Below are 25,948 nucleotides of genomic sequence, written 5' to 3' on the forward strand. Positions count from 1 at the left end.
TGTTCATAAAGTAAATGCCAGAGCCGTACTCTTGAAGATGTGAGAGCTGGAGAAGGGAAACTGCAAGAGAAAAAAGGGTCCTTGGATGGGCCGCGGGGTACATACTGCTCGCTCGATCCGATATCAGGAATAAGAATTCTGCACATGCGAAAGACTCAGTGAGCACGGCGGGCTTGCATAGCGATGGATCCCATAGCCGGTATTCAGGGCAGAGACTGGAAAGACCGGCACTCCGAATGAACGAATGAATGAATGAATGAAGTCCAGCTACCAGTCTCCCTCCTCTATTGCTCTCGGCTCTACGATTAAAGTCCATCTGCTACTGGGACAGCTCAGCCGATCAGGTTACGAACCGAACTCATCGGATCGCTTGGTCGCTCACGGACGATTGTAGTGTCTAACAGTAGTCTTGTTTTATTTACCTTCGCCGGCCGTACAGTCAGCAACCAGGAGCTTTAATTCAGCAACGGCATCTCCAACAAAGGTTAGCGAGGAGAGGTCAACTTAAAATCACCGAGGCACTCTCGGAGAGTCTGATCGGGTTGAGAGCAAGAGTTAAAATGAAAAAGGTCCCTCGTCATATTTCCACCATCACAATCGGCAGCTAGCCATGATGTTCATAATCGGAACTCAATCGAGCTGATGCGGGAGTTCGGATGGTTGTATATGGATACGTACGGGCATGGATGGATGTATAAGTCTCTAGTCTGCAGAGCCTGTGCAGGACCAGCCGGCGCTGCCATCTACTCTGACTAATCGTCGGCTCGCTTAGGTGGGCCTCCTTTCAGCCTTTCAGTCTTAGTCGGTATAAGCGACTGCGGATCGGAAGCGAGTGCGGATTTTTCGAAATGTGTTAGAAATTTTTATATACTATAGCACATACTATTATAACCCAAAAATATTTACATAAATAATTAATCTATTATTATATCTTTTTTCGAAACATTTAAAATCGTATTATCTAATGAAACATCTGATCATCGATCGCTATTTAGAATCTGATTCGTCTTTTACTTTACGCAACGAATCGTTTGAATTTCTACTACTATTAGAATTGAAGCTATCGCTATCGATATTAATACTAAGAAAAGGAAAAACATCTTGCTTTAAAAAGGGGTCTTTAATAGTGTCGATTGTAATCATCAAATTATCGTAATCGAGAGAAAGTTCGGGTTAAAAGAGAGTTGGTCGAAGAATACCTTTTTTACGAAGCCGCAAAGTTTAACGCTTAAAAGGTTATTGCATCTATTAAATCTCTTCCGAATCGAAAATTAGAATAAGTATTGTATCGTCGTCTTTAATAATTAAGCTTATAGCAAAGCGTTTTCGTATAATACTTTTACGCTCGCCCTCAATTATGCGATTCCTTTACGATATTTAGCATCTTTTTCTTTTTTTTAAATCTTATCGACGCGTTGTTATTTTGCAGCAGATTCAAGATTTTCTTTACTTTGCTGCTTAATAGCAAGCTTGTTATCGATTAATAATACGATTTCAAATGTTTCGGAAAAAGGCATGCTCGTAAATTAATTATTCATATAAATATTCTTTAGTTGGTTATAATAATAATTGCTATAGTATATAAGAATTTCTAACACATTCGAAAAATCCGCATTCGCTTCCGATCCGCAGTCGCTTATACCGACTAAGACTGAAAGGCTGAAAGGAGGCCCACCTAAGCGAGCCGACGATTAAAAGCAATCCGTTTTCGCATTTGGCTATCTCCTTTCTCACTATATATATTGTCGGCTTGTCGCGCCAGTGTGCAGCGGCACGTCCGACTACTTGGTGAACCTGTACCGCGGACTCTCGTCTCCCAAGTCCGCCACCTCATCGTCGCTCATACCCAGCGGCACCTTCCAATCCTCTAAACCCGCATCTCGTCTCCGGTTCGCGCGGTCGTACACAAACCACATGGTCGCATACATGAGGCCTGAAAAGCCGATCATGCCCAGCGTCACCGCGTGGCCTCGCACGTACCGCGGCCTGTCCACCGTCGGGTAGATGAAGCTGCTGAGGATCCCAGCGCAGTTACCGATCGTCAGCTGCAGGCCCGTCGCCGTCGTCCGCTTGGCGTACCGCGGATTGTTATTCGGGAGCCAGGCGAGGGGGATGCCGGCTGCGACGTAGAGACCGGCCGCGACGAAGAAGCAGCCGAGGTAGTGGATGCCGGGACTAGCACGCGAGAGGAGGATCCCGTAGCCGATCATGCTGGATGTGCAGCCTGCGAGGACGAAGGGGGCGCGGCGGCAGGTGCGGTCGGAGAGGTGGGCTATGATCATGTAGACGACTCCGCCTAGGAAGTAGCAGGGGATGGTGAGGAGCTGAGTCTGTGCTATTGTCCATTCTGAAGAAGTATTAGTGTGAATTTGGTTTCTGGGAAGCGGTCATATACCGGTACGTACTACCGAGCTGTGAGATGATGGTTGGTAGGAAAGTGGAGAAGCTGCATTGAGTTTGTCAGTAAGTTCAAGTTGGGCTTGCTGTATATATGTACTATGGAGCGTGAGCGCTTGAGAGCATACCCGTAGAGCATCGTATCCACACCAAATTGACCAAAGTAAAATGCCCAACACTTCCAGTCCGTAAAGCCCTTCATTACGTCTTTTTTGGAGAATTCCTGGGCCGCGGCAGTCTGACCATACTCGCAAGCTTTCCGGATACCGATCAGTTTCTTGTCCTCGTCCGTGAGGAAGTAAGCCTGTGAGAGTCAAAATCAGACCATTAGAATCGCAAAAAGGCTTTGTCCATATGTGCGTACTGTTTCAGGATTATTTGGCAGCAGCCAAAGTGTTGCGATACCCATGAACACAGTCGGCATCCCTTCCAGGATGAAGATCCATCTCCAGCCGCTCAGTCCTGCAACGCCTTGCATGTGTCCAATTCCGTAAGCAAGGAGACCCCCGAAGCCACCAGCCATAGCTGCGGAGACGAAGAGATATCCGATACGGACGGCCAGCTCGTTCTTGGTGTAGAAGAAGGTCAGATACACGGCCAGTCCTGGGAACAGGCCGGCTTCAACGGCTCCGAGAACCAGGCGGACGGCAATGAGGCCCCCGTAGGACTGGACCACTCCCCCCAGGGTTGCGACAATGCCCCATGAGGTGGCAATAAATGCTATCCAGCGAGACGGGGTGAATTTCTTCAAGACACTGCAAAGCAATCAGTCAATCAGTCATCGACGGACCGTTGCAAGCTGCGAGTGCAGGTCCGGGGGCATGGTTTGGGTCGTACAGGTTGGATGGTACTTCGCATAGGATATACGTGACGAACAGCAGCGAGACAGCCGTCTGATACATGTTTCCATGCATCCCCAAATCTTCTTCCAATCCATAAAGCCGGGCATTGCCGATATTGACACTGGACTCCATTAGCAGCTATTCCAGTGCGTGAGAAAAGAGAGATGCAAAAGCAGGATATCATGTCTTACCGGTCCAAGAAACTCAGGAGATACAGAAGCATGACTACCGGAATGATATGCAAGTCCAACTTCCTCACCAGCGTCTTCTCGGCGGGCCCGCCAAGTAGCATTCTTTGGCCTGTGGCCCCGACGGCTTCTTTGCATTCAGGCTCGGACATGATTGTAAAGGGCGGAATTGTAATCTGGCGACCCCCTTTCCTTGCCTTGAAATCTTTCGGTACCGGTACGGAAAAGATAAAATATCCAAAAATCGGAAGAAGAGAAAAACAGGTTTCCCCCGTGGGTACGAATCACGTGGGAGCAAGAAATCACTTGCCAGCTCAGTAAAAGCAGTGATTTCCATCTTCACAGCACCTACAAGAAGGGACTCGGCGATGTACTTATAGATTCCCGAGTGAGACTTCCGTGTCACCGATCCAAGGTTGTACGAATGGATGCTTGTGCGATGTCCAGCCCTCCTTGTCTGAGTCTGACTCAGCAAGTGGGAGAACCGGAATATTCGGAAGAAAAAGAAGAAGAAATACGTCCAAGAGCAGTGGGGGAAATATGAAAAGAAAAAGCGTGAAAGAGTTGAAGAGATCTGAAGCCTAACTCTGATGTAACGCGCGGTATATCATATCCTTCCACTCTTACCTACTTCGTCCGTTTGTGTCTACCAGATTTTCGGCTAAAGCGCTACGTACGAACGTGGCCAGCTTACCAACTTCATTTCGGTTGATCGAAAGCCCGTACATGAAGTCAGTCGTGGAGATTGAAAGACTTTGTATGGATATCCTGTAGTGATTTTAAATCATATCTATTGATAGATTAGTGGTGGTGTCGCGAAGGAGTGACGAGGGTACTGTAAGTAAGCGAGCGGCGTACGAAGTAGGACAGAGGTGAAAGAAAGAAAAACGAGGCCATCACCTGAAATCTCCGGCACCACAAGAAAGGCTCGATCGAATAGGGGATGAGAGAAAAGTCTCCAGCGTCCAAAGCATCCTCGATCCTATTCAACATTACTTCAACAACCACCCTTCTTCGCATCAACAACCGAGCAAATCGCCTCCTAGCTCACCTCCTTTTTACTAGATGCAGTGATTCAGTCACCAGCTCTCCTTTTTTGCGTCCTAGACCAATTCCAGGATGAATTTTCGTCGTTCCTTTTCCGCTGCATCAACCTTCTTGATCGACTCATCTACGCGCGTCTGCCCATCTACCCTTTCAAATTACTGAATCGCCTCTGTGTAACGGCGAAGCCAGCGAAGGGCCATTTGTCTGGAAAAGGAAAAATCACGACAAGATAAGCGAGTTTAGCAGTCTATACATTTCTGGTACTGCAATGTCCTGCTCTCCGTCTCTCGGCGCATAACTTCCGCCTTTCAGAACAATCGTCTGTGCTAGTCGTAAAGCATAGGTACAAAGTAAAATATATCCCCTGCACGGCAATCACTATTTGTATCATTGAAGAAGTACGGAATCCCGGGAGGTGGCTCAGCTGCGATCGGCCTGATCTCCGCCTCGCGGCGCGCCTCTTCGCGCATAACTCCCGTCTTTCTGAACAATCCTCTGTGGCGATCGTACACCATGCCAGGACCCATAAACTCCCTGATGAGCTTATGCAAGGCGTAGCAGCGGATGGTCGACGGCCGGAACCAAGCGCGGGCGCTGTCCCAGTCGCTATCGATGTTCTCGACCCAGATGGGAGAGATCTCATCGAGCCTGGAAGGTCCATTTCTGGCGAAGTGGACGGTCCACAGCGCGGAACAGGTCAGGCCCAGGCAGGTGTTGGCCGCCCGATTCTGGGTGAAATGCATGATGCGGTCGATCAGTTCCGGGGCCAGTCGGTCAAGTCTTGCCAGAGGATTTTGCAAGTTTTCCATAGGCCGCCAGAGGATGCTTTCGGTCTTGGGCCAAGAGATGATTGGCCGGGATATATCTAACGGCTTGCTTTCTGTGCATTTTCTCTTGATGTCTTCAGCTTTGATTTCCTTGGCTATCGCCGAAATTGTCTCCTTCTGCGCCAGTGACTGAGTCGACGACGCGAGTTCGATGGCTGTAATTTCCGTTGCTCCATCGTTCCCGTCCTTGGTTGAGTGTGAGAATGCTTGACTGTGTGCTGGTGACGGCATCGATATCACAGGCGTGGCGGGAGAGTTGGATAGTGCTGCAAGCTCCTCAATGTTTGCTGCTGAAAGGAATGCTGTATCTAGTTTTGGTGACAGGGCTGGTTCTGATCGCGTTTGTTCCATTTTGAGATTCGTTTTGTGTTCCGCTATGTTAAAGATGAGTGATGATTGGCTGTTCGAGTTTTCGATTATCGTGCGCAGTTGCACTTAAAAAAAGAATGACCAAGTTGGGGTATTTGATATATGAGAGGCTGAAAAATGTGTTGATTGAATGAAAGACTGGCTACCGCCCTGATTATATACACCCACACCATACGAGACCTAGTCGCGCCTTCCAGTGGGAGTCGCGAGACTGTTACGCTAGTGGATATTTCCGCTGTAGTGAACGTATGGCTTGAAATGGTGCTCAAGCTTGCCGAAGAGGTTCAAGAGGACGGACGGCAGTTGAATCTCATTTGATTGTTTGGAAGTTGGCCTTGGTGTGGAATAGGCGGACCGGGCGTTTTACGAAGGGAGCTCGGGTTGTTGATATTTAACGAGCTCAAGTGACCCTCTTCAGCTCTGGATATCACCTGAAGGGCATGACAGGTAGGAAAGATCCCAATAATGATCGACATGTTCCATGGCCGAGTATCTCCGAAAGCCCATCGTGTCGTTACTTTGGCTCTGGCCCGCTCTATTTGGAGTTCAAATTGAGATCTGGAAGCGCAGCTTTGAAGAAGCCCCTTTGGCGAGCATGATTCCTCACTTTGGCATTATTCAAGTCCAAGTCCAGTCCAAGTCCAAGTCCACCCAGAATCCCACCTTCCGCGACAGTTCGATCCCAGAGCTGGAAGGTACTGTCCGAGTCGACCCTTTCTCTCTCCGTAGGCCTGATCCACAGATTGATCACGATTCCTGTAGCCACAGCAACGACGATGCCAAGTCGGGTCTGGATCTGGCATCGACGACACAGCTCGGGTCCTAGTAGAAGCCCGGCATTTTCCACCTGGGAGTCCAGTCAGCTTGACCTGCTTGCCGCCAGTACATGTATATATGTCATATTATATTAAACATATCAGGCTCTATCGGGGAAGGAACTCACGATCTCCTTGTGGTTGCGTTGCGCTCTTGCATGTCGCTTACTGTATACTCACTGCTCAGCACTGGCCTTTAGGGAGGTGACTCCTGGGGAGGAGCGGCAGGCCTGGCGATATTCAATATGGAGAAGGAAGATGCCATAGATTGTACCGGTCAGTATCTTGATAAGAAGCTGTCTTCTTTCCACAGCAGTCCTCGGATTATACAGAGGGAAGTTTCGGTACTTAGAGAGGCGAAGGGATCAAGGAGATCCAAACGAAGGGGTACAACGGGCCTGTATGCGACTCGAACGCCAGTGCTTGGAGTGTGTGGTAAGCTTCCCAGGGGTGTCTCTAACCATCAATGTCGAGTTCCGAATCCTTTCCATTGAAGCTTGATTGATTGATTCGATGTTTTGATATGAGTCTTGCACTAAGCGATGGCGAAGCATTGAGGGCAAGAAATCAAATCGGAGCGCACGAACGAACGCACGCAACGGTATAATACGTAATTTATAAATTATGAATTCCATGAGCGAAGAAGTATACACTCGTTCTGAGTAAAAGGCTATAGAGACATGGTTACCCGAATCGTGATGGCCAAGCCACCCATCGTACTACTATAAGTAACACCTAAAGCTTAACTGAATAACAGCTTCCTTTTTGTTTCTTATCTTTCTCATCGCTTCGTCTTCCGTAATGCCAAAGAGCAGAAAATCAAATATTCTCTATGGAAGAGGTAGTTCGGCACGCGGGCAGCTCCCGCCCAGGTCAGATGACTAAGCAAGCATGCAGCAAAGGCCCGTCTTCCTGTGCAGGGAGAATCTTCAACTTCTTATCTCTCCCCCTCATCTGCCCCCCACGACAACCCTTTCATCCATGGGCGCCGCTCAGCCGTCACAATTGAAGCTGTGGACTGTTTCTACCATTGTTAACTATCTTTCCATTTGTGGCGTAAGAGGGGGCGCTGGGTCCATTGAGCGCACCCTCCTTCTCCTTCTCCTTCTCCTTCACCCTCCGTCACACATACAGTCATAACTTTTTTCGGCCGATGAACAGCGCAGATATCCACGAACAAAGCTCATATGCTACCACAGACCTTGTCTGTACTTATGAGGACCATTCTTGTGCTCCGAACGAGAAGAAGTAATTGAGACCGAGGCCGCGTCACGACTCGAGCCCATCCTTATCTTTCAATCATGGCCGCGCCGCCTCCCCGGGGAAGAGGCTCCCCTCTCACGAAGATGGATGAAAGTCCCCAAAGACCAGAACCGACAGCTCTGCAGACCCCGAAAAAATTGCGTAGCGGCTCTAACGCAACGCTGCGACCAGAGGGTAGCGCCCCCATACCGAAGAAGAAGAGAAATCACCGCGGAGGGAAGAAGAAGCGCAGGAGGCAATCTTTTGCAGCGTCTACGGAAGATGGCTCTGGCATGCCGCGAACGTCACACCACGACGACGACCAAAGCGCTGCTCGGGCAAGCTTCTATCGGGTGCAGGGGCAGAATCTGAGCAATACAAGCCTCGAGAGCGAAGCTTTGTTGGACCACAGGTATGTCGAGGTAATTGAGCATGGCAATGATTCCTACTGATTGATCTTGTGCTCGCAGAGAGCAGCAAAGTATGCGACCTCGCAGAGCGTCTACCATGGGTCAAAGTGCCTTCGGCCTCCCTTCGTACGATAGCCCATCTTCATACCGACAACAATATCAGAATCCCTTTATACAATCCGATATCGGAGGCCGTCGGCAAAAAACGTCAAAAAATAGTAGTGGTGACGAAGAGGATGTGACAGACGAGAGGGCACCCTTGATTACCGAGTCATCAAGGTCGAAGAGCTCGGGTGCGGTTCTAGGGGGATACGGCAGCAGCCAGCGTCGACCCTCAAGCAAGGCATCTTCTACCAAGAAGAAGACCATCTTCGATAGGGCAAGCCCATCGCTCCACATACAAGACGAGTACAATGTGAATTACCCACCCTCAATGCCTGGCAGCCCCACCCTCGAGGCCAATCGGGACATGAGCTTTGGAGACATGATGGCCAGAGACGACTTCGCTCCATCCAGAGCGTCTCCTCGCGCAGGCCGAGACGATTTCAGTGAGATTGCGGTCGATGATTCTTCGATGCCAGGGGGCTCTTCCGACAAGGATATCGGCTTCCAGGGGAGAAGACATACTATTGCACTAGAAGCCGAAGGGGATGTATGCTTTCCAGTGGAGGGCATGTCCGAAATGGCCGAAGAGGATATGGCTCAAAGACAAGGCGAGGCTTTCCGACGAGCCAACGGTCCGAGACGGAGAAGAGGCAAGTGGCCGGACTTGGCCATGCTCGATGAGTGGAGCAGGTTTGAGAAAGAGGGCAAGAGCGAAGGACAACGGGCCAAGAAAATTACAGAGCCTCAACTGATAGGAGGCCGACTGCGACCGATCCATAAGGGGTGGCACCGGGCCGAGGATGATGCCCCATATCGATTCACGTACTTCAACGAAGATTTCCAGAGCACGATTCACAGTCAAACTATCTCGGAATTGGTACAGCCTGGCACCAACTTCCGGGATCTGTTCGTCCCGGATCCCCCGGAGCTGACCGATAGCTCCGATTCGGAAGATGGCGAGGAGCGTACGCGAGATGATAGCTTCCTACGACACGTGGACGGGCAGAATGGTGATTCTAGAGCACCAACGCGGCAAGGCTCGTTGGCAGAGCGGCCAGCGTCCAGGCGTGGTGGTTCGGTATTGGGGGATGCCCGGCAAACTTCCGGGGGCACCTCCGGGGCTGCAACGCCCAATGGGTTACATAAATCTCCGCCGTCGAAATCGCCAAGCGGCACCCCTCTTCCCAAGGAAGAGAAGCTGAAGCGATATGGAGATCGGCCGACGTGGTGGCTCGATGTTCTCTCACCCACGGATGATGAAATGAAGGTCTTATCCAAGACTTTCGGCATCCACCCTCTCACTGCAGAAGATATCATGATGCAAGAGGCTCGCGAGAAGGTCGAGCTGTTCCGGAACTACTACTTTGTTAATTATCGCTCCTTCGAGCAGGACATGAACAATGAGGATTTTCTCGAACCGGTCAACATGTATGTTGTTGTGTTCCGAGAAGGTGTGATCAGCTTCCACTTCTCCCTGACGCCACATCCAGCCAATGTCCGTCGACGGATTCGACAACTCAGCGACTATTTGATCTTGTCATCTGACTGGATTTCGTACGCGATCATCGATGATATCACCGATGTATTCGCTCCTCTCATTCAGAGTATCGAGGACGAAGTCGACGACATTGACGATGCCATTTTGAAGCTTCACTCGCCTGCCAATGACGAAAAGTCGCACAAGGATAACGATAAGAGATCGGAGGCAGGAGACGGTACCTCCGGAGAGAGCGGCGGCGACATGTTGCGCCGAGTTGGCGACGCCAGAAAGAAAGTCATGGGGCTGTACAGGCTGCTCGGGAACAAGGCAGATGTTATCAAGGGGTTTGCGAAGCGGTGCAACGAGCACTGGGAGATTGCCCCACGCAGTGAGATTGGACTCTACCTGGGTGACATTCAGGATCACATCATCACCATGACTGGAAACCTGTCTCACTACGAGAAGTACCCAACCCATTTCCGCCCGCCCGGGTGATGGTTGCTAACAGACACAGGATCCTCGCCCGCTCACATGCTAATTACTTGGCACAAATCAACATTCGCATGAATGAGCGCCAAGAGCAAACCGCCGACGTGCTCGGCAAACTCACCGTTCTCGGTACCATCGTCCTCCCCATGAACATCATCACCGGTCTCTGGGGTATGAACGTCTGGGTGCCCGGCCAAGAGTACGAGGGTGACTTGAGCTGGTTCTTTTGGCTCACTGCGGGCTTGCTTGCCTTCGGGCTAAGCTGCTTCTTTATCGCCAAGTGGCTGTACAAGATTGTTTGAGATGTATATACACAGCGAGACGACCTGCTGGACGTTGGTAGATGCGTCGGAGGGCGCCTCTATATCCCGCAGAGGCACGTGGGCTCAGTTTGGATCATGGGACACAGTACATGGACTGAACTGCCGACGGGGGGATCTTTGTACATCGCCAGCGGCTACGTGATTGCTTAATTGGAAATTATTCCCCGCCCTGCTGCTGAAAGTTGAAGATGTTTTGGTGGTGGGTGTCCGAGGGCTTCTTTTCTATTGGGCTGTACCTACTGACCATACCTGGGCAGGGCCGACGCGATGTTAGATTGTAGATCCGATTATAAAGAATCCACGAGGGGAATTCATAGTCACGGATCCCGTAGCCGATTCGAACAGTGAGAATAGCAACCGCCGAACTGAACAACCATCCTTCTGTTGATTACCTATGCGGCGCTTGCGTTGTGGGATGAGATATTTGACTCGCAGTATCGCAGCCCGATTGAGAGAGCATTCATTTCCGCAACCGAAAATGCCAGACAGACAGCCGGCTCACTTGGGCTTTTCTGTCCTCTAGCCCGTACGTTTTACGGGAATGGAGAATAGCTAGCTGGGTGGTAGGTATATCTTCATCAAGGATTTAAGAGGTAGGTAGAGGTAGGGAGGGAGACTTGCGGTTGAGAACTGCACTGCACACATATACATACATACTGTAGTAGTAGTACCGGTAGTAGATAAAAGTAGCTCGCCGTATGTATCCATTTTCCGCACCACATCCGCGGCTCGCCCCACCACCCTTCTTTACTGTAAGTACTTGTACGTACCTAGGTAGGTACTGTATCCCAGCCCAGCACCACACCACAATCCCGCTTACCCCACCAAACACACACCTTCCCCCACCCTTCAAAAAAAAACCCACATGCAAGGAAGAAGGGAAAAGAGGGGGAAAAAAAGAGAAAAAATATATATATATATATATTGCTCCCTTCTGGAAAAAAGACGAAGAAACATGCCTAGTCCTGATGGAATCCACCCACCTCAATCATCCATCCACCTTCCCCTCCAAGAAACGCTGCTCGCTCTCGCTCTCGCTCTCTCTCCCTTGGCGGTGCTGGGAAACGAACCCAGATTGAAACGGGTTTTTTCCAGCCTACCGTACCGTAGCTCTCTCTCCTCTGGTGGAGGAGAACCACAACGTCACGTGCGACCGTTACACCACGCCACCTTTTTCTTGCGGGGTTGGATGGGGGTTGTGTTTACCTAGGCTCTGGTGCTAGGTTGGTAGGTAGGTATATGGGTGGGTACCTAGGTAGCTGCGGAGGTATGTATGTATGTATGTATGCCCGCTCGCCTTGCCTGTTCTCCTACGTACGGGCCTTAGACCCTCCTCCTTATCTTTATCTTTATCTTTATCCTTATCCTTGTCTTTATCTTTATCTTTATCTTTATCCTTATCCTTGTCTTTATCTTTATCCTTATCCTCCGATTTCGATAGCGACAGACAGCAACAGCGACAGCAACAGAAGTACTTGCTTGCTTGCTTGCTTGCTTGCTTGCTTGCTTCCTTCCAGCGCAGCAGGTGGAGAGCGGGGCTTGCTTGCTTAGATAGGGAGGTAGGAAGGAAGGTAGGTATGGATATACCTTGAAGGCAAGTAACGGGTCATTTAAACCGACCTCTAACCCTCTTTTATAAAGGCCAGTTAAGGTAATCGTCGGCTCGCTTAGGTGGGCCTCCTTTCATCCTTTCAGTCTTAGTCGGCATAAGCGATTGCGGATCGGAAGCGAATGCGGATTTTTTCGAATATGTTAGAAATTCTTTAATACTATAGCATTTATTATTACAATTAAGAAATATTTACATGAATAATTAATCGTCTATTATATCGTCTTCCGAAACATTTAAAATCGTATTATCCGATAAAATATCTGACCATCGATCATTATTTTTATTAGAATTTGATTCGTCTTTTATCTTACGCAACGAATCGTTTGAATCTCTATTACTATCAAAATTAAAGCTATCGCTATCGATATTAATACTAAGAAAAGGAATAATATTTTGCTTTAAAAAAAGGTCTCCGATAGTATCGGTTATAATTATTAAATTATTATCATCGAAAAAAAGTTCAAGTTGAGAAAGAGTTGGTCGAGGAATACTTTTTTTACGAAGCCGCAAAATTTGACGTTCAAGAAGTTGTTGCATCTACTAAATCTCTTTCGAATCGAGAATTAAAATAAGTATTAAATCGTCGTTTTTAATAATTAAACTTGCAGCGTTTTCGTATAATCTTTTTACGCTCGCGCTTAGCTTTGCGTAAATCGATTCCTTTACGATATTTAGCATTTTTGTTTTAAATTTTATCAGTGATTCATTATTATTTTGCACTAAATTCAGAAAAAAATTCAGCTTGCTGCTTAACAGCAAGCTTTTCATCGATTTAAAATATCAAACTATCGGTATATAAACGCGTTTTCGGCTTATAATTAATAAAATACAATTGAATTATACGATTGTGAATTAAAAAGTAATATTTTAAGTTGTATTTTGTATATAATAACTAGTAATAAAAGAAAAATCCGCATTCGCTTCCGATCCGCAATCGCTTATGCCGACTAAGACTGAAAGGATGAAAGGAGGCCCACCTAAGCGAGCCGACGATTAGGTAGGTATCAGACCGCTTAAATTCAGTACCTAAGCTCTTTTCTTCAAGAAATACCCTGAAAGGAGAATGCATGCAAAGGCTTTTTTTACCTAGACCGTCAGCTGCCAATCCGATAACCATCTCTTTTTAAAAGACGATTCCAAAAGGTTGGCATAGCTAGTAAGTAGATCACCCTAGGCCGATACTTAAAAATCAAATCGAATCGAATCTGAAAACAAAACAAAAAACGATTTTAAATTTTTTAAATTTTTTTTTTTTAAAAAAAAATTCGTAGCTAAAATAGGACCATCTTATTCGATTACATCGTCTTTTTTTTTCGTATAAAAACCGTCTTGGGGACCGTTTTCGAGCGAGCGTTGGAAGACCGTCCTATCTATCTATGGCCGTCCCCGAGCTGAAAACCGTCCCGGAGAAACGTGAATTAGTAAGCGAGAATACGAAAGAAATACGAAGGCGATGCAGAGGGGAGAAGACTAAGGAGGAAAGAGGAAGGAGGTGGGGTAGCTTGGCGCTTGTGGGGGATATACGCCCTGGAGACCCCTGGCGTGTTGTCACAGTCACGTTACGGGTCGAGATTATGAATCATTTGTCTATCATTATTATTATTATTTTTATTATTTTTATTATTATTATTATTATTATTATTACAATTTTTTTTCTTTCTTGTTTTTTCTTTCTTTTTTTTTTCGTTTTTCTTGAAAGAGATACATAAGTCTCGCTGATCGAGATTAGGTAGGGAGGAAGGTAGGGAGGGAGAGGGAGGAAGGAAGGGATGTAGGAAGGGATGGAGCTCTGTAAAGGCACGCTGAGAGAGGGGGGTGGTTTGTTTAACGAGCTAGGGTTGGTTTCTACCGTAGCGGGTTTAGATTGGGGAGGTCGGCGTTGCGGGCTGGCTGGCTGGCTGGTTTGTTTGTTTGTTGCTAGTTTGGTCTAGTTTAGTTTAGTTGGGTTGAGTTGGGTTGGTGGGAAGAGGGAGGGAAGGGGGAAGGGAGGAGTGAGGGGGATTCAGAAAAAGAAGGAAAAAAAAAAAAAAAAGGGAGGTTAAAGGGATATACTCCGTATACGGAGTGGAGTCGAGAAACCCAGAGGATGCAAACATGGTTAATGAAACCCAGAGACGGGTGGTGATATAGCGAGGAGCCATTAACCAAGAGCAGATACGTCGCAGGTCGTACCATAGCCAAGGGACATCCTCGTTGCGAGATAGGTAGAACAAGGCACATTACTATCTTTGATCACGGGTTCCACCCACCCACTCTACTGGCCTTCGGGCGGCACCAGAACAGTAGACCTGCATGCATCGTCAGCACCCCCCTTCCCCAAAGTACCCAGACGGAGGAGACTTACGCGCTCTCAGCCCCCTCCTTCTCCTTGTCTTCCACATGCCACTTGTCCAGGTCGATCACCTGCCTGCCGTGCCACTTCTTCATGATACTCGCCTTCTTGCTCCTCTCCCTCAACTGAAACCAGTGCGGCATCGCCCTCAAGAAAGTCAAGGCCGTGCCGAAACCCGGCAAGATGGCCTGTCCGCTATGCCCGGCAAGTACCTTCTGCACAATTGCCTCCGCGACCGTCTCCACCTCGAGGCTCGGGGCCAGGAACTTCGAGTCGTTGGAGTAGCCTTGGAACAGCGGCGTCTTGGTGTACCCCGGGTTGACGATGACGGTGCGGACCTTGGGCGCGTGGTAGCGGGTCTGGAGTTCCGCGGTGAGGCCCTCGTGGAAGGAGTGCGCGGCGGCCTTGGAGGCGGCGTAGTCGGTCATGTTAGGGACAGTCATGTAGGCTGCAAGGGAAGCGACGGTGACGATCATGCCGTGGTTGGCTTTCACCATGCTGGGGACGAACTCCTTCGCCATCCAGTAGTGCGCCAGAGTGTTGACGTCGAATGTGAAGCGTACTTCCTTCTCGGAGGCCTCAAGTATGTTCTTACCTCGCGCGACACCCGCATTATTGATCACGACGGTAGGCGCACCGACATCCCTGCGGATCTCGTTTGCAACTGAAGAGATGGCTGCGGGGGTCGTGATATCGCACTTGTAGTAGTACACGTTGGATGCTGTGCATGTTAACCTGACTCGTTGGTCCCATAGTAGCGGAGATGGGGGGGGGGGGGGCGTACGAGCATCGAAAGTCATGGGAATCACATCCAAGACTACCACCTTGACCCCCTTCTCGGCAAGGAGCCTTACGACATGCCCACCAATGCCACCGGCACCGCCAGTAATCAACACAATCTCCTTTTTCCAATCATACCTATCAGTCGTCCAGTTGTCGAGCTCACGAGCATCCAGATAGTTTGAAGCCCATCGTACGAGCCCGAAGTAGAACAACTTTCTGATGCGCGAGAAGGCCGTCTCGTGAAGGATGGACAGGTCGGAGCCTTGTTTGGTGTACCGGGCGAGGAGGAGGAAGACGAGGGTGAAGGCTGGATTGAGGGCAGTCTTCTTGATGAGACGGCCGATGGGGTCAGCGGTGAAGCCTTCGCGGGGGAGCCAGCCGTTGTGCAATGGCATATTGACGTCAACCTCAGGTGACGAGATGTGAGACGTGATGCTGTGGAATATTTGATGATGTATATGGGTATCGTAGAGGATGGAGGATAGAGGATGGAGGATGGGGGAGGAACAGGAGGGGCTCAGGTCAAGGCAGCTCAGCGCAGCTTGTCTTATCTCAACTCAAGCTTGAGCTTGAGCTTGAGCTCCGCATCATTCCTATCGCTCTGTTGAAGTCGGATCCCAGATCCCGCCCGTCGTTCCAGGACTGGCATCTAGACCTCGGTGATCGTCGGAAATGCGGGGAACCCATATTGACCCGGAATATCACGTGGAGTCCCCTCCCTCGCAGTACTCGCTTCAGAATGGCTCGAAAGTCCGATTGACCTCGAGGATTGAGGATCGGATTGATGCGGATCAATGTTCATCTCCTTCTGCAATATGTCATGGGTATCCTCCTCTCCCAGAGACAGGATAGGAAGGAACCCAAGCGAGATGAAGGTCGACAGCTAAGGAAGAACAGCCATCTGTCCTCCGATGCAGCATTCTAGCTCCACAGAGCCCATCTTTTGAAGTGGCATCCAGTTTGTCCCCAAGGTTATCGTCCTGCTGTCGAGGATACCGCTGATTGCTGTCCTTGCAATCCCCGTGAAAGATGTCCGGTAAAGCGTTGAGGTCGCTTGCCTTGGCACAACATCGCTTGCTCAACGCTATGCACGCTATGCAAGAGAGCGGAGTGAATGAGAGTCTCGGTTATTGATCATGGCTTCCTCTCCTTGATAAGCCTTGATAAGGAAATTCGTAAAACGTACATATCCACTCCCCATCAACTTCAAATCCCGCACGTTAGACGAAGCCCTTCAGGAGTCATCGCTGATCGACGCACCGGGCCCGACCAAGCGATCCAGCCAAAAGCAGTAAACATGCTTGGACGAACTCTCCGGCACCGTAGCATCCCCCACCATGAATCTCTTGCCAGTCGTGTAGCCCGAGACGGGTATGGTGGTGCTATCAATGGCAAATCCCGGATCCGAAGGGTAGGCCGGGAATTCAATGCCTCCGCTGGATACAATACCCGGGGGAGTATTGGGCTGGGGCGCCGTCTTCTATATACAGAGATATAAAACCGTGAAGTGAAGTTGGCAGAAATGACAGCAGCAATAGCTCGCCGTCAGATGATATGAGCTAATGACAGCGATGAATGGTTTCCTTACAATCATGCCTTCAGCTCGTTCGGCATTGATAAACAGGGCCAAAGCGAATCACCATAGCCGCGATAACATACCTAGGCCACCTCCCTTGCGCATACATACGGTTGTTGTCGTCCCTCGTGGGTTGTCGTTCAAGGTGTGGCTGATGTCGAGCCTGGGCGTGGCTGAGGCTCTTGACTCCACGTGATATGGCACCTCTATATCGCAAACCATCTCAATACTTTGTCTTGCCAGGAGCATGTTTCATTCTCACCGATGGGTCTTCGATCAGTTCCGTTTGAACTTCGCCATACTTCGTCCTCAATCTCGCTCGACCGAACATGATAATGAGGACTCTTTCTGGACCCCGTCGCGTTCCTCGCATCTCGACGGGATGGGCCTCCTCTCAATACAGAGGTGGGATGGGTGGTCTGCACTTATATACGACGACTCCAGCCTCAAAAAAAGAGGACGCATCGAGGCTCCCAATCTATCAGATTTTGAGACAAGCGCAGATCAAGGCAGGCGCAAGACAGAAAGTAATGGCGGCTGAGCGTGCAAAGAAGAAGCGATATTTTTCCTCGGATTTGCCAGTGTTCAAAGTATCTGATGAGGTGAGGTACGCCTTGAAAGACAACCAGCCCGTAGTGGCCTTGGAGACGACAATTTACACTCACGGGTTCCCGTACCCAGACAATGTAGCGCTCGCCTTGGATTTGGAGGAGATTGTCCGCAAGAATGGAGCGATCCCTGCGACCATTGGGGTCTTGGATGGGGTGGCAAGGGTTGGGCTGAGTGCTCAGGAAATCATCGAGCTCGCCTCTTCGGCTGGGAAGCCAGAGACGATGAAGGTTTCTCGGAGGGACCTTCCCTATGTCATGGGAATGGTAAGTCTTCAACCCCCCCCCCCCCCTGGATTCAGAGTAGATTTCTCACTGTTCTAGGCTCTCGCTGGAGTCAAGATGAATGGGGGTACCACTGTCTCCGGTACGATGATGCTTGCGCACCGAGCTGGAATCAAAGTCTTCGGTACAGGCGGGCTCGGTGGCGTTCATCGGGGGGCTGAAGACAGCATGGACATTTCCGCTGATCTGAACGAGCTGGGCAGAACGCCCGTTGCAGTCATCAGTAGCGGTTGCAAGAGCTTTCTGGACATCCCACGGACATTGGAGTATCTTGAAACGCAAGGCGCAACGGTATGCACTTTCAGAGATGGCAGGACGGGGAGTGACATCGAATTTCCTGCCTTTTACACCCGAGAAAGCGGCATAAAAAGCCACGCGCTTGTTCGGGACGCGCGAGATGCCGCTGCAATCATTTGTATGTCCCTTCCAAAGTGCTGAGCGATGCGAGCTGATCGTCACAGACTCGCAAGAAATTCTCGGTCACTACAGTAATATGCACTCGGGAATGCTTTTTGCAAACCCCATTCCAAAGGAGTTCGCTCTTCCCAAAGAAGAGATCGACGCAGCAATCGAGCAGGCTGTAAAGGAAGCCGCAGAGCAAGGCTTTCACGGCGCTGCTAACACGCCTTTCATCCTCGCGCGTATCAAGGATCTTACGGAAGGAAACAGTCTACCCGCCAATAGGGCTTTGGTAGAGTCAAACGTTACTATGGCTGCACGGGTTGCTAAACATCTCGCCATATTCAGAAGTCGGAAGAATATAAATCAAGAATTGTAATTAACCTACCGTTTGAACCTTCTTTGTTGCCGTCATCTGACCAGTTGTAGTATAAAACATGTTGAAAAGAAATCGCAGTCCATTGCCCCTGAGATTTTCGAGTCCATTGAAGAGTCTGTCGAGCCTGCAAAGAAAATCGAGAGCCCCGCTGTGGCATCCTTCGTAGAACCTGGCGTGGTGCAAACCTCCAAGAAAAGTCACAGCATCTATGTTCTCGGTTCTGTGGCCATGGATCTTTCGTGCGACTACATTCCTCTGAAGGAAAGGGGAGGCTCGGCATCTGATGGAGCTCACCCAGAATCTCCTCGCTTGCAAACCTCGAACATCGCAACAATTATTCCTTCTATCGGCGGCGTCGGCCACAACGTAGCTCTCGCTGCCCATCGTGCCAGTGGCTCATCATCCGTTCAATTGCGCAGCTTTATTGGCGATGATCTGTAAGTCCCAACTGCCCAGTCGTAGTTTGACCATCGTACTGACCATACCAGCGCCGGCAAGACCGTCCTCGCCGCATTGGCAGAAGAGGGCCTCGACTCGTCCGGCATAGCAACAATACCTGCCGGCCGAACCGCACAATACGTCGCGGTGAACGACGGGAAGAAAGATCTCGTCCTCGCCATGGCGGACATGAATCTCTTCGCCACTGAATCCCCCCAAACCCTCATCATGCAGCGCCCTCCAAGCAGCCTCAAATGGGCCGTGGTTGACGCGAACTGGCAACGAGGCAGTATCCGGAAGATCATCTCACACTATCACGCTCTCGACGCGCACGTCGCTTTCGAGCCCGTATCCGTCGCCAAATCAGCGGGCCTGTTCGAGCCCGATGCAACCGCCGACCCTGCCGGCGCGCACACGCTGCAGCCATTCCCCGCCAACCAGATCGACCTCGCAACGCCCAACCAGCACGAGCTGGCAGCAATGCACGCCGCGGCCCGGAAACACGGCCACTTCGACTCGGACGCCTGGTGGAAGACGATCGACGCCCTGGGCATCCCCAGCTCCGGCGCCCGCGACCGTCTCGTGTCCATCACCAACCCGGCCATGGCGGACGAGGGCATTCCCCAGCAAGCCATCCAGCTGCTGCCGCTCATCCCCACCATCCTGACCAAGCTCGGCGCCGACGGCGTGCTCGTGACCGAACTGCTGCGGCCGGGCGATTCCCGACTGTTCGACCCGGCACATGCGCCGTACATCCTCTCGCGCTGCTCGAACGGCACCGCGTCGGTAGGCGGCGTGTATATGCGTCTGTTCCCCGCCGTCGAAGCCGTGCAAGACGTCGTCAGCGTCAACGGCGTAGGCGACACCTTCCTGGGCGTCCTGGTCGCCGGCCTCGCCAAGGGCCTGAAGTTAGACGCGCACCTCATCGATATCGCTCAGAGGGGGGCGGTGATGACCCTGCGGAGCAAGGAATCCGTGAGCCCGCACCTGGGGGCGCTGAGCGCGGAGCTGGATGCCCTGTCGAAGTAGAGCCCTCAGCCCCGTCTGTACCCAGTACCAGATCTCATGAAATGATAATACCCACCCGTGTTCTCGACTGCTCTTGTTACCCCCGTCGCTGTTTTTACTGACCTACCTTTTTATTAGAAGATTGGTATTTAACCCCTTGATCTATGCTATGAATAGTACTGGCTGGGCTTTTGAACCAAACGGGCCCCCTAGCCTACAGACAAATTAGCGAGCGGTCAATAAATACCTAAGCCCCTTTCCGAACGAGGACGGATGTCTCCGCGATCCTCAATCCGTGAACCGACCGACTACCTACCTACCTACCTATCTATGTAATAGTAGGAAGTGGGAGTTAGTCAAATTGCTTCTCAAAGAAAGCTCGGGGCGAAATTTTTTTTTTTTTTTTTTTTTTTTTTTTTTTTTTTTTTTTTTTGAAAAGGATTAAAGGCAACCCTAAAACAAGCATGCACGGAGTAGCTCTGTCTTTCTAGGCATCGAAAATCCCATCACTCACAGAGATAAAACATCATCGCGATACTCTCTTCCACGGAGTAGGAACGTGGAAGCTGGGAATGGGGCTGGGAATAGGGCTGGGAATGGGGCTGGGAATGGGGCTGGGAATGGGGCTGGGAATGGAGAGAATGTAATGTGGGAATGGAGATAGGGCTGAGAGAGAAATTGTGAGCTGAGTTGAGATTTTTTTTGTAGGGGGGGGGGGGGGGGGGGGGGGGGCGGGTCAAGACGAGCAAGCAAGTAAGCAAGTAAGCAAGCAAGCGGCCCCTTCTAGAGCAGCAGCAGCAGCAGCAAAAGTTGCAGGATTTAAAAAAATGGCAGAAGGACGAACGTGATGAGCAGACAGAAGAATGAACATGATGAACAGACAGAAGATTGATAGGTAGGTAGATAGATAGATAGATAGATAGATAGATAGATAGATAGATAGATATAGCTAAAGGAAGAGGAGGTTGTTGCAACATCGAATACTTGTGGGATTGCTTCATTACAAGAAAGACACGGAGCAAGTCAAGGAAGGGAAAGAGAGAGACGGGCATGACGGGCATGTTCGACGAGCCCAGGAGAATAGCATCGAATGAGCCGTGTTGTATAGATCACATTGCGCCGGTGTGTGGTCCTTTCTTTCGCACGCAATGAGAATTTCGGACAGGCAACCCTAGCAATGGAAGGAAAGCTGTGGAACAGCGTTTGTTTATACAGTACATTGCATACAAAAATTGTGCAAAGCCCGCGACGCCTTCACTATGCCAATCATGCTCCTCGCAAATGCTCCCAAATGCTATCAAAGTGCTTTTAAGCCACGCTCAAGCATGCCTCCCTGAGCGTATTATCAACCCCGCCACCCAGGCTCTCCTGCGTAGCTTTGGTACTAATTGTCAGTAGAATAAATGCTCTTGTAGCCACCCTGCCTAGCAATATCACCGCTGCTACCACCCGGCAGCCCATCAATTGTCTTCCGAATCGGCGCAAGGCTGTAGGCTGGGCCATTCATGAACAACCGTTCCTGTCTCTGAGAAGAGGCGAACTGAGAATCATATTCGGTGGGCTTTGGCGGATATTGACCTGGGAGTGTGTTGTCTGGTGTCGCTCTCCAAATCCAGGCCGCATCGGCTGAAAATGTCTTCGTCAGTGCAGTGGTTTCCCTGATATCTAACTCTCTGGCGCTTTGTTGTGGCGAAACGAAGACGCTCGACGCCTCTTCCATGTTAAAAGTGCAAGCTTGTTTGTCCGTTTGACAACGAGTGCATGGCTTGCCTTGGCATGTGTACTGGGCTTTACAGCAACGGTCACATCTCGGATCCATCTTCGCGTTGGATGCAGGAAGCATGGCAACCGGCGGGCCGGGGAAAGGCTGGTACTGACTGGGAGGAGGGCGTCCAGAAGGATAATTACCACCGGTGTTTGGGGGTTTCGAGGTGCCATTTGGACCGCGACCATTTAGGATTGAGTTTGCAGATCCGCTGGCAGTAGCAAACCTAGCAAGAGCCTTTAAGGCAGAAGATGCTTCCAAAGTCTTCTCTGCAAGTTCCTTCTCCAGAGCCCGATTGCGCTGGCGGATAGAGACAGCTTCCTTGACCTGTATTTCTTGGTCTGCAATGACTTCCATCAGTTCCTCGTTCTGGGCATTGAGATCAGCGAGCTGTCCGGTGTAAAATGTTTCCATGGCGTCCAGAGCACTCTCCGCGTTCGCAGGTCGGACGAAAAAGTTGTCGGTACCGCTACCACTACCGCTATGACTGCTGAATGGCTCGCCAAGGTCTTTTATACGTTTTAGAGCCGCTTCTAGTTCTGCCACCCTGGTTGACTTGACTGCGATCTGAGCAACGAGGTCATTTTCACGCTTTTCATAATTTTGAAGTCGCTCTCGGTCGGCTTCCCACTTCTGAGCTCGTTCGCTCAGCAGTGTAATCAAGTCATCTAAGCCGTGGGTATTTGTTGCCGCAGATGCGATCTTTGGGGTCCCATTCAGTCCCAGGCTCTCTTCGGCTGTAATGATGCCAGACGCAGGCTCCGGGACTGCCATATTAGCATTTATAGAGCTGGAATTGACGAGAGCCTTGGTCGCGGGGGCTTTTAACAGAGGTGGTGAAGTTCGTTCGGTAAAATAGGCCATCTCACTATCGGGGCTGACAGGGTCATCGTAATCGTGACCAAACTCCGGCCGTGGAGGGTACCTATGTTCGGGATCAAGGGAGAACATGGGGCGATTGCGAGTTGCTTCAAGCAGAGCTTGTTGCAGGCGTTGAGATTCTTGCAAGGTTTGAGCTTCCGCAGCGGGATCTGATTTCGAGTGGATACGCTCCAGCTTGAGGCTCTTCGTGAGAAGGGCTTGAAGAGCATGCAGTATTTCGTCGTTCGACCAAGCCCCAAAACTGTTCTTCTGAGGAGGAAAACTGGTGAGCAGTCCGAGATCTGGAAAGATCCATCTCCAGCCGGGAAGACCAAAAGCTTGGTTTCCGATATTTCCCATGAGGACATCTTTGAAATGGAACTTAGAGCTGCCTGTTTCCCCCGCTATGACTTGTCAATTTTTTCTACTTTTCAAGCGAGGCGATGGACATACCAATATACTGGGTGAAAGCTGCTTCTGCGATGTCCACGAGCCTCTTCCGATCCTCCCGTTCCCGTTCACCCCATAACTTAGAGGGCCTGGCATCAACAAGGGATAAATCGCCGTTCTCCAGCGCGTTGTTACATTCCCGAATCTGCTTCAACGACCAGTCGTACATAGCATCCTGAGGAAAGCCGGGATAGTCGCGCGTGAATTGCCACTCGTAGACGTCGTGTACTGATGCCAAACAGTCCCTGCCATCATATGAGATTTTTTGTGAATGATCGATCAGGGTCTCTGTGAAGCAGAAAGACATTAGTAGAGACATCATGTGATCTGATAGCCAAGATTGAACCCCATGTACCTATTCTGTAGATCAGTTTTTGTTCCAAAAACTTTGCCAACAGACGGCGGGCTCTCTCTCCACGATGATCCTGTTGATCCCATTTGAGGCCGGGCTGGTTAAAGAGGTGATCAGTGTCTTCTCCCCATTCAAGCTTATTGAGGGTGTCGAAGTCAATTTCGGTGTCCCCGATTAGTACCCTACTGCCGCCCGCTGGAGAAGCCATTACGAGCGTCGAGCTCTCTGGATGAGTGAGTGAGTATTGTAAGTATGGTATGCTTGTGTCGTTTGAAGTTCACACGATATTTTGCGGGAGGAATCGGTTGAGGCGCAAACGCGGAAGGTGACGGACGGCTACGTGACGCCCTGCAAACAAGGCGGCTGTCAAAGCAGATGGACTGGGACATCCGAGGGATCGATCTTGGTATCAAGATTGGGATTACCACCAAAGGTGATTTACCACCAAAGGTGATTGATTCCTCAGCTTGTTGAGATGGGGGAGAGTGAAAGTCAAATCGGATGCTTGCTGAAGATGATATCGATCTATGAACAATTATGCCAAGCCTTTCCACGCTAGACCGTACTACGGCTGAAGGAGGCACCAGTAGCCTTGCACGTCGATATTCAGCGCCACTACTACCCTCTCTTCGGCTTCACTTCAGCAAAGACCGGCAAGAGTAAGAAATCAGAAAGCAAAATGGCACCACCTTCCCAGCTTGCAATCGCGACGTCCGCTCTCCAACGCCTGGTCAAAGAAGAGGTTTCCTACGAGAAAGAGCTGAAGGGGCAGGAGACCAGGCTGGAGAAGATCCTAGCTACGAAGGATGAGGACGAGAACGCCGAGTACAAGCTAAAGCAGGAGGTAAGGAGACCATCTGTGTTGTGCCTATTCACCCATCGAGGCGAAAAGCTGCAGAGAAGGAGCTTCTGGCACGGCTGACGAGCTGAGCTGGAGGGTCTGCCTGCTGTCAGGAGCCTCTTCGCTATGCTACAGAATCCCCTCAAGAATTCAAGAGGAATCTATTCTCTGCACGAAACCTAGTTCTGAGAGATCTGTGCTGATATCTCGTCCCCCAGCGAGCAGCCATCGAAGAAACCAAAGCCGTCTTCCCGCCTCTCCGTGAACGCATCAGCGATGCCCTGAAGAAACTCGAGGATCAGGTCGAAACCGCACAGTCAAGCGGAGCCAGCGAGGAGGAAATCGTCAAGGCGAAGGAAGTCATTAAGAGTGCGAAGGATGACGCAGAGAAGTGATGTGGGGCGTGGAAGGGCGAGGGAGGGGGGAAATGTGTTATTTGGGGGGAGCGTAAATGATACCACGGCGATAGGGAGCTTTATTGCGTTCTGAGGCACTCTGATATGATTTTCACGATGGAGTTCTGGGAGACAGATAAAGGGTCTCATGCTTCCATGGTACATGGATCAATAAAGGGGAATCTAACTATGTGGTGTCCATTTTGTCTTCAGCTGCCTCTCCTTCCTCTATAGCTTCTACCATATCCTCGGCAGGCTCTTCAATGGTAACTTGTGGAGTCTCGACCTGCGTCTGTGACTCTACAGCCTCCGTCATGGGCGTATCAGCAACATCGGCAGCATCCACCTTGGAGCCTGAATCCGTCATATTCGCATCTTCGCCATCCCCAGCTTCTACACGGCGTTCGGACCCAGTAGGCGATTGAGCCCGACTAGTCGTCCTGCTTCCTGGTCTCGACAGGCTCCCCGAAGTCATCGATTTCGGCTTCAGGCCTGCCTCACTGCTCTGCCCCAGCTCGTCAACACTTGGCGTAGCATTCTCACTATGCTTCGGCGTGACAGCCCCCCGAGAAGCTCCATCGTCAGCGCCCTCGTCCCCTTCAGTCTCCTTTAGCCCATCCTTCCTCTCAACCTCATCGGCTTCGTCCCTGATCAGCGCCCTCAACGATTTCCCCTCCTTGATAATCTTCTCAAATTGCGCGCGCCGCTCTCTCCAGATAACACCGTATTGCTCGCTCTCCCTTCTCTCCTCCTCACACCCCGCCTCCAGCTTCGCCAGGTTGTCCGCCTGCACATCTCTTGGCTTCAATAGCATGTTATTGGTGATCTTCTCCGCATGCTTATCAAATTGCTTTCGCTGCTCTAAGCTGGCCTTGGCCTCTTCAAGCTGTACCCGTAATTGCACAGTGTTTTCTCTCACCGCCTGAGCCGTGTCCAAGATGCGCTGCTTGTCGGCTTTGTATCTCTCGCGCTCACGCTCGTTGCTGTTGAGCAGGAACTGGATGCGCGAGATGCTGTAATTAAACGCCGCAAAGTCGAACTCGACGTCCTCGCGGAACTGGCGCCGCAGATCGAGGTCGTGCTGGCGGAAGGCTTCCTGCGCGTTGTTTTCTGAGCCGCTCTCCGGGGGAGGAGTGAGCGGCTTGCTGGGCGTGACGATGAGGGAGCCGGGCGCGAGGAGGCGTTTGGTGATGCGTTTAAAGGGCTTTTCTTCGACATTGAGCAGACGCGATTTGTGAAGCTCGTCTTCCTCGCGGGAGTCGAGGACTTGAAAGGAATCCATTGTGTTGTGATTGTACCTGGTTGTGATTGATGGAGAAGATGCAGGTCG

General features: G+C 50.5%; 9 protein-coding genes across 9 annotated transcripts; 3 read left to right on the forward strand and 6 right to left on the reverse strand.

The window, feature by feature from the left end:
- Positions 1–1,781: 1,781 nt before the first annotated feature.
- L3040_006366 (uncharacterized protein) lies at positions 1,782–3,579 on the reverse strand (the record flags this gene model as incomplete). The annotated part of the gene is made up of 6 exons (XM_007289150.1): positions 1,782–2,347; positions 2,406–2,446; positions 2,526–2,701; positions 2,762–3,152; positions 3,235–3,360; positions 3,431–3,579. 6 exons carry the CDS (start codon positions 3,577–3,579, stop codon positions 1,782–1,784), a joined length of 1,449 nt encoding a protein of 482 aa, XP_007289212.1.
- A 1,221-nt stretch (positions 3,580–4,800) lies between these two features.
- On the reverse strand, positions 4,801–5,652 carry L3040_006367 (uncharacterized protein; the record flags this gene model as incomplete). Its single annotated transcript, XM_007289151.1, has 1 exon — positions 4,801–5,652. One exon carries the CDS (start codon positions 5,650–5,652, stop codon positions 4,801–4,803), a length of 852 nt encoding a protein of 283 aa, XP_007289213.1.
- Positions 5,653–7,786: 2,134 nt separating this feature from the next.
- On the forward strand, positions 7,787–10,815 carry L3040_006368 (uncharacterized protein; the record flags this gene model as incomplete). Its single annotated transcript, XM_007289153.2, has 5 exons — positions 7,787–8,139; positions 8,198–10,186; positions 10,237–10,418; positions 10,723–10,733; positions 10,792–10,815. The coding sequence occupies 5 exons, from the start codon at positions 7,787–7,789 to the stop codon at positions 10,813–10,815; spliced, it is 2,559 nt and encodes an 852-aa protein (XP_007289215.2).
- A 3,585-nt stretch (positions 10,816–14,400) lies between these two features.
- On the reverse strand, positions 14,401–15,656 carry L3040_006369 (uncharacterized protein; the record flags this gene model as incomplete). The annotated part of the gene is made up of 3 exons (XM_066154084.1): positions 14,401–14,434; positions 14,491–15,199; positions 15,263–15,656. The coding sequence occupies 3 exons, from the start codon at positions 15,654–15,656 to the stop codon at positions 14,401–14,403; spliced, it is 1,137 nt and encodes a 378-aa protein (XP_066011071.1).
- Positions 15,657–16,495: 839 nt separating this feature from the next.
- On the reverse strand, positions 16,496–17,086 carry L3040_006370 (uncharacterized protein; the record flags this gene model as incomplete). The annotated part of the gene is made up of 3 exons (XM_066154085.1): positions 16,496–16,741; positions 16,850–16,857; positions 16,921–17,086. The coding sequence occupies 3 exons, from the start codon at positions 17,084–17,086 to the stop codon at positions 16,496–16,498; spliced, it is 420 nt and encodes a 139-aa protein (XP_066011072.1).
- Positions 17,087–17,166: 80 nt separating this feature from the next.
- L3040_006371 (uncharacterized protein) lies at positions 17,167–19,975 on the forward strand (the record flags this gene model as incomplete). The annotated part of the gene is made up of 5 exons (XM_007289156.1): positions 17,167–17,712; positions 17,770–18,145; positions 18,192–18,504; positions 18,559–18,945; positions 18,997–19,975. The coding sequence occupies 5 exons, from the start codon at positions 17,167–17,169 to the stop codon at positions 19,973–19,975; spliced, it is 2,601 nt and encodes an 866-aa protein (XP_007289218.1).
- Positions 19,976–21,338: 1,363 nt separating this feature from the next.
- Positions 21,339–23,590, reverse strand: L3040_006372 (uncharacterized protein; the record flags this gene model as incomplete). Its single annotated transcript, XM_007289157.1, has 3 exons — positions 21,339–22,984; positions 23,034–23,318; positions 23,386–23,590. The coding sequence occupies 3 exons, from the start codon at positions 23,588–23,590 to the stop codon at positions 21,339–21,341; spliced, it is 2,136 nt and encodes a 711-aa protein (XP_007289219.1).
- A 471-nt stretch (positions 23,591–24,061) lies between these two features.
- On the forward strand, positions 24,062–24,618 carry L3040_006373 (uncharacterized protein; the record flags this gene model as incomplete). Its single annotated transcript, XM_007289158.1, has 2 exons — positions 24,062–24,226; positions 24,442–24,618. 2 exons carry the CDS (start codon positions 24,062–24,064, stop codon positions 24,616–24,618), a joined length of 342 nt encoding a protein of 113 aa, XP_007289220.1.
- Positions 24,619–24,805: 187 nt separating this feature from the next.
- Positions 24,806–25,900, reverse strand: L3040_006374 (uncharacterized protein; the record flags this gene model as incomplete). Its single annotated transcript, XM_007289159.1, has 1 exon — positions 24,806–25,900. One exon carries the CDS (start codon positions 25,898–25,900, stop codon positions 24,806–24,808), a length of 1,095 nt encoding a protein of 364 aa, XP_007289221.1.
- Positions 25,901–25,948: the final 48 nt, after the last annotated feature.

Source organism: Drepanopeziza brunnea (genome assembly GCF_022702325.1).
Source record: "Drepanopeziza brunnea f. sp. 'multigermtubi' strain 214-2 chromosome Unknown ctg11, whole genome shotgun sequence".
Lineage (NCBI taxonomy): Eukaryota > Fungi > Ascomycota > Leotiomycetes > Helotiales > Drepanopezizaceae > Drepanopeziza > Drepanopeziza brunnea.